Consider the following 8,086-nt stretch of genomic DNA (forward strand, 5'->3'; position numbering starts at 1 on the left):
TGCTATGTTCTTGATCCAAGCACCAATTGTGCCTCTATTTTGTTCCTAATGAGAGTGATGGTCCTTTTTGCCTGTAGTATAGCAAAATCAAACCATATGTCCTTGGAGTTTCAAATTCAGATTTGTTGGATACAGGACAAAGATTGGATGGATGCAGGTGCAGCATGTTAAGGTCCACTGGAATGTTCACAGACAAAAGGAACATGGTTTTATTGATCACCTCCCTCCAGAATGTTTTATTTTGACACACTCCCAGATGCACACATTTTCCTTTAGCCCCATTGCATCTTTTGTCCACTTTAATCTATAATAAATGCCTTGCTTAAGGGATAGCACGTCAACTCCCACCTTCTTTTTTCAAATATCATCCAGCAACCTTTCAAACATTTTATCATCAAACCTTTAGGCTACAAACTATTTCTTTTCATTGAATTATCTGGAACATTGCACCAAAAACTAAAATATAATTGGTATTGCTCTGGTTTGTATATGCCTAGTAGTCTATTGGCAAACCTGTTATCTACTGTATGCACTTTCCATTTGATTTTAAATGTAATCAGTCTAAACAAAGTGGCTACTATCGCAACTACAATTACACAAAAGAAAGGAGAATGGTTCACTGTAATTACTGTTGCACTATTAATGCACAAAGGGCACAAAGTATATATGATCACAGTAAAAACATCATTAATGTTACAATGGTGTCATCCCCCATTTCTCTCACCCTTTCCTGTCCATTCACTCTTCACTAATAAAGGGAAAAGCTCAAAAAAAATAATATATGATGAAAAAAAACAGGACAAATTTATAATTTGTGAAAAGTAGCATCCACACATAAGTGAGAAAAAGTTCACTAACGTGCTTCCTGACCTTATTTTTCACCAATTGTTGACATTTAAAAGATGCTAGACCGGTTATAATTTTTTCATTTTACATTGATTTTCCTTTTCTGTACCTCAAGAAATTAGTTGAGCGTCACTGAGTGAATCATACATTAGTCACTTCTCTCCAGTTTGAGTTGTTTTGGGATTCATGCAACTTGTACAGTAAAGATGTGAACATGAGGGAATCTCAGACAGATGGCTCTCTAATGTTGCTCAAGGAACAAATGACCACGGAGTGACTTTTCTCAAACAGCTGGTGTGTGGTAGCGCTGCACAAGTGTCAGGCTGTTTGTGTGTGTGTGTGTGTGTGTGTGTGTGTGTGGGGGGGGGGGAGGGGCAGCATAGGGTCATCACCAGATGGAGCACACATGAATACAAACCAATTAATATCAATAAAATATGGAAACAAAATCATTCGTGACCACGCACTCCTTATTCTTGATTCATCTAATAACTCATTTGACTGCTCTATTACAACAGTGGGTGTTTGAAAGAAAACAAAATGAAAGTGTTTATGAGTGTGTGATCCTGGCAAGTACCGAAAAACACACACAAAACCAGTGTGTATAGCGTGGAGGCAGCAGGTTTTCTCCGGTTTGGCTATAAACCAACAACCTGCAGGGAGGTAAACAGCCCCTGAATGGAGGATAAGGAATCCCCTTCACAGGAGACCTGTCTGGCCTGATAACACGTACAGTATGTGTGTGTGTGTGTGTGTGGGTTGGTGTGTGTGTGTGTGTGCGTGTGTGTGCATGTGTGTGAATTGGGAGGAGCCTTTAATGCCCGCTGCACGATTAGACAACATATGGGTCTATGAGTATCATTAGCCGCTTGGCCCTTGCTTAATATATGCACACATGAACACACAAACATACGTGAAAATGCACACACACACCCATAATCGAAACACCTGATGCCCTGACACCAGTTCATTCCCATTATCATATGCAACTCCCCCATGCAGACTGTCATTTCTGAGATTGATTCAGTTTGATGCCTTTGCTTTCAATGGGCGCTAATGTCAGTGATTGTATGTGCACAAAATGTGTGTGTGCTTGCATGTGCATTAAGACATGCACGTATAACTGTTCACATACAGTACATAAACACTCAAAACACACACACACAAACAACTACACACCAGTGTATTCAAAGACGTGTACACACTCTTATGCATTACACAAACACACAAACGCACACAGCGAGGGGATAATGAGTGAGGTCATGGGTCTGAAATTGAGCTGAGCTACATTGGCACCTTAACATTGTGGCCTTGTATCACTTTAACCCCCCAGAACAGACAGCGAGATAGAAAACAACCCCGGCGAGCAGCAGAAACACCTCCATTACTCTCTGTATCTCAGCTCCCTTCTTTCAGATCCTGTTAGTCTCTCCTTCCCATTGTTCACCACTTCTACATTCTCTCTGTTCTAATCTTTCCAATGTGTGGCCTTCTTCTCCTCTACTCTCCTGTCCCCCTTCTCCTTCTCTGTAGCTTCACAGTGCGGAGCATTGCACTGACAGCATCATTTGTCTTTCCCTAGCATCTTCAGAGGTATAGCGAGCGCACACACACACACACACACACACACACACACACACACACACACACACACACGCGCGCACACGTACGCGCAGACACGCAGACACGCACACATGCACACACACACAAAGTCATTTAACACCTTAGTGAGTTTGGAAATAAATTTAAAGTTGAAAATCTACAGACGTCACTGGCAAAAACTGATAACTTAGTCTTTACAGTTGAAGGCAATATATCTTGCTTTGGGGATAAACAAACAACTAAAATAAACATCACAAATGCTTCTCTTGCACAACATCGAAAAACATTACTTTTAAATACACCGTTCCCTCAAATAATAACTAATAAACATATTCCCCATGTACCCATTCTAGTACATTACCTAACCATCCAGATGGTGAGATAGATTTTATTTTAAGTTTTAAGTAATAGGAGACTTCTGACGCCTAAACAGTGCAATAGAAGTGAATCTAGCTTGTGACGTGCAAATGACTAAAAGCTCAAGGAGCTTCATCTTCAATGTTCATCATGCCAATATTATTTCACAATCTGGAATACTGTAATTTAAGTACATAACTGCAAATGAGAATACATTTTATAGATTCAGTATATCACACAGACAAATAACATCATAATCCCAATCACCTATATATTGTTATATACACCATCATTTTTCTTATGCATTTAATAATGGTTGCCAACATTTCTGACAGTTAACAATATAATTCAACCCAAATGCAGCTGCAAGAATGCAAATCAGCCTACAAAATACAGCTATATCAGCACTGCTCCAATTCTGACTCCCCTACAGTAAAAAAAAAAAAACATTACAACTTTCCCCAATGTAATACTTATTGCAAATGCAAAGCTATTAGTAGACTGGATTAGATTTGTACAGGTGTTTGTGATATTGAGTTATTGCATATAATCATCTTGTCCTGTACCAAAGGTCCCCATGGCAGTTCCTGTGCTGTTCCATTAGAATGCTGACAAACAAAAGCCGGAGAGGTTTATTAAAAAAAAAAACTACACTGGATTTTACCCTCCAAACGCTTATTTAATAGCATGCAAGCAATACACCTGGCACTGCAAGCTGTGGCTAAAATTTAGTACAGATATCAAAGTGGTGTACTTCACAATACGGTAGGTCCTCTGAGGTACAGCCGAAACACAGAAGTACAAGAGCTATGTTTCCATAATGTTTAAATGAACTGACAGTTGAATACAGATAAATACCTTTAAACAAAAAAGGATCTGTGCCCTCCACTGACTGGCAGGCAGCAGTCAGGGAAATCTGACTGAAAAGCATTCACAACTAGACGCTTGCAAATATTTATAATGACATGTTTTGGATATTTTGGAAAATCACAAATATGCAAAATGGTATTCGTATTCAAAGTGATCACAAATGGAACAATTACCGGAGCAACTGGAGCCTTTGCTTTCCTATGTTGATTGCATAAACACAATGTAGCACTTTACGCACACAATGAGTGCATACAAAAAACCTGTTTGTAACGTCTTCTGAACGGCTTTGAAATGCGTTACAGAGACATTCAATAGCTGGAGATAAGCATTCCAAACAGCTTGAGAGAAGCCCTGCAAAGCGAGTGAGGTGAGGTTTAATCCAGAAGCTGCTGGTGGTTGATTGAGTGCACAGCTCAAAGAGAGACAGCCAAGTGGACATGGAGTTTTTTTTCTAAACCGTTTCAGCCCTCTGTGGAGTTGGTGTGAGAGTGTGTGTACATAGACGAACACATGTTGTTGCATGGAATCAAGAGCCGGAGCTCCTTTTCTGTGCTAAGGACATACAAGTGAAATACTTGTACTACTATTTAAAATCCCAACTATAGTAGTGTGTTTGTGCAGGGGATTTTGTTATGTACAAAGGTTGAACGTTCAAAGATTAAAAAAATCAAACAATGGCAATCTTTTGAGTTACACATTCCATTAAAATTAGCAGTTTCACTGCAAGATGGCTGAAAATAAACAAGGAGTAGCTGTATGTAACAGGAGCAATTGTGTTACGTAAAGTAAGAGATGGACACACCAACGCTAAAAATGAATCTTATGCCTGACTACTAAGACTGGCCTGTTGTATTGGTCTGTTGTATTGGCACTATAAAATACTGTCCATTTGATGAATTCAACTGTGCATATAGTTGATCAGTGACGCTTCAACTTCTCCGACTTCTCCGACCTCTGACAAGTTGAATTCAATATTGAGAACTGAGACTACAAAACTGTACATTGTCCTGCATTATTTCAAGCTTTAACAACTGAGGAGCATAGTTCATCAGCACAATGCACCAAAACAAAGTCTTGACACACAAAGGACTCATACAATTGGAGGAGTTGTTGCTATGGTTTCCAGAAAAAGTTAATGTGTGTGCGCAAGAGAGAGAGAGAGAAAGAGAGAATAAATAAGTGAGAAGCAAAGAGAAACTGTGCAGTGTTTATAGTTTGTGAATATATGCATCTCTAATCACACAGCAGTTAACATTCCAAAGAGGCAACATCCATTCACACATACAATAAAATGGTCTCATTATGGTACATCTCAGCAACAAAGAAACAAGAACACAAAGAAAGTGGAAACACATACAGTGTGTGTTTATGTCACACTGTTGTATTCTTTTAAATGACAGTAAGATTAAGGAAGAGAGAGAGGAAGAATTGTGTGTGTGTGTGTGTGTGTGTGTATGTGTGTGTGTGTGTGTGTGTGTGCGTGCGTGCATGTTCGTTCTGCTTTTACCTGAGGCAGCCTGTAGCATTGCGCAGCACCTGGGAGGTATGCAGATGGAGCTTGCGGTCGTCATGGTGATTGGGGGAGGAGTCCCAGTTAGAGTGGGGTATGATGACGCTATTGGTCAGAACGGCCAGGGCGTCCTGGATGATTGGCATCTTCAGAGCATCACATGAAGACAGGTTCCATAGCACACCTGCACACACACAGAAAGACTTTTAGCCCAGTGGTTTATTTTAGCATTTTTTGCAAGCAGGTTTTATAGAGAAAACAACGTAATTAATGGTACATTGAAATGCAAGTGTCTGTTATTTGCAATAATGAATAAAATATACAATTATATAAATTTGCCAAAAGAGGAAAACAAACTTTTTCCAACTAAAGTTTTTCATAAAGAATAAAGAGTAAAATCTTTGTTTGTTCTGGGAACATAACTATTAAGCATAAAAACTCATTACAAAAACATACAGCATGTACTAAAATCAGTTTAACAAATTTAGCTGAACTACAAGATAGATGTCTCTCTTTTCTTTTGATACAGTGCACAGTGTGAGTCATACCTTAACAATCTTTCTATTAAGGTTCCTGTCAACTCTGTGTGCTCCGAGCACTGCTTAGTGAGGACAGAGCTTTTTTCAATTTGCTTTTTCACCTCTTTTTTCCCTCTGTCAACTTTCCACGACATTCATAAGCTTATATTTTGAGAAATTTCCAAGCAAAGGGTTTCTATTAATGTCTCAGTGATGTCACAGTAAATACATTCGGTTATATTTTGTAAGGTCAGAGCAGTTTAAGCCTGTCCTTCTGATTTCAGGTTTAAGAAATCAAAAAAAAGAAAAGAAATGCTGCCTATAGCTGCACAATCTAATCTGCTGCACTGAAACACAAACAAGCCTTATTCATAATGATACTGATCTCAACCAGACCTTTCTGTTGCACTGGAACATCACAAATCAAGTGTGGAAGTATTTCAGGACTAGCTAATCGGGACAAAAATTACTCAAAATTATCACTTTTGAGAATGCCATCCCTCCTTTAGTTCTGAAATCCGATTCTACAATCTACTTACTTGTGATATCTCAGGAAATTAATTAGTTTTTCTTTCCAGGCGGAAAGCCAAATGTCCAACCAATGCATCATTTATCACCCACTGTGTGATGGTGAACACACACACGCACACACATATATAAACACACACACACACCTTAAGCGTATGCAGAGATATACAGCCGATGCAAGCACACATCCACGAGTTGGCAGAGAAACTTGTAAGTTTGTTTGTACACAAGCAAACTTTCACCACCTGCAAGGACAAGAGTACTGTACGCTCACAAAGTCCCATGCGTGCTACAGCAACACTTAATCGCATACAGTATGGGTACGTACACACACACACACACACACACACACACACACACACACACACACACACATACACACACACACACACGCACGCACAAACTTTCCTTCTTCTTGTCAGATGGAATACCAGATGCCAGCCCCACTAGCTAGCCTTGTTGGTCCGCTGTGACACACACATACACACATACACACACACACACACACACACACACACAACACACACAGACACGCAATTCTTCCACTGATCAAGCAAGAAATACAAAAATAGATATAGTAACGAACAAACAAAAAATAAGATAAGGAATGTGGTAAACAGAGGGTGACAGAGAGGAAAGAAAGAATTAGAAAGAAATGAGAGGGAAAGAGAGCTGGAGGAGCTGAGTGATGGGTCAGGGAGACGGCAACAGATTGAGATGACGGAGGAGGAATGCAACAGGTTTTTTTGATATGACAAACTATAAAAGGCCGCTGTGTTGAACGTCACCATCTCTCATGTATTTGTTGTCAGACTCCAGATGTCGCAGGTCCCTGATGACAAATGTCGACACAAATAGGAGATGGTCACAGCTCTAGAGACACTCATGTGATCTGTACGCAATTCACCGAGTCCACAGAAGCTGTCAGCCGGCTGAACGATGTTCTGTTTATTCCACATTACAACATGCACAATCTAATTTCTTGTTAGATGTGAATGTAAATTAAACATAAGGTTGGCAGGGAAGTGCTCAGCAAAGATTATAAATACTGTCTGTCATCTGAAACAACAGCAATACTGAAGTTGAGCAAGACACAGAATTCCCAAAAGCTCCAGCGAGGCGTCTCTGTTAGCTAAACCTGACCTCTGACCTGCCTGTGTAAAGGGGCAAATAAAAGAGAATTTTTGGTTTAGTGACAAATCAAAAAAATATTTTTTTTAAACTGTAGCGTACACTGAATATAATTAAGCCTCACTCCACAGAAACACTGTACACTGTCTGTTGTGGAGGCACTGGGTGTTGATAAGCAGCCAGTTTTGCATAGCCTACAGCAACTCCAGTCTTGCCTTACAGTATACTGCACTGGTGTCCGTCATAATGACAATCTGCAAATGACACACAAAGGGATGGGAGGAAAGTTAGGCCAAGAAACAGATGGAGGAGACAATGAGAAAGAGGGAATAACATTAAAGAATAGCAGATATCACAAAGGGAGGAACAAAAAGGTTGCATGATGGGAATGACAGAGTTGACAGACTATAGAAAAAACACAATGAAATGCTGACAAGCAGAGAGGTTAATTAAAGTTGTTATCCTCAAATAAATGCATAAATATCCAAGGCATCTCCATCTCTTATGTGGAAGGTAAACATGCACAATTGCACAATTGCACATTTGCAAATGTGAGAAAAACAGTAAAAGGGGAATCCACAGGCATAGAAAATATATCTAGAACATAATAGTAAGAGAACAAAAACAAGTCTAACCAAGTATAAAAGTGAAAGTGTGGGGAAATTGAAAAGAGAAAAAGAAGGGCGACAATATGTGTGTGTGTGTGTGTGTGTGTGTGTGTGTG

General features: G+C 39.6%; 1 protein-coding gene across 1 annotated transcript in view; it reads right to left on the bottom strand.

Annotated features, from left to right (window-relative positions):
• The window catches only part of ctnnd2a (catenin (cadherin-associated protein), delta 2a), a 147,969-nt gene that overhangs the window by 57,348 nt on the left and 82,535 nt on the right, over positions 1–8,086 (bottom strand). The window contains 1 exon segment of the mRNA XM_032503765.1: positions 5,183–5,369. Coding sequence (XP_032359656.1) covers positions 5,183–5,369 — 187 coding nt within the window.

Source organism: Etheostoma spectabile, chromosome 22 (genome assembly GCF_008692095.1).
Source record: "Etheostoma spectabile isolate EspeVRDwgs_2016 chromosome 22, UIUC_Espe_1.0, whole genome shotgun sequence".
In the NCBI taxonomy this organism is placed as follows: Eukaryota; Metazoa; Chordata; class Actinopteri; order Perciformes; family Percidae; genus Etheostoma; species Etheostoma spectabile.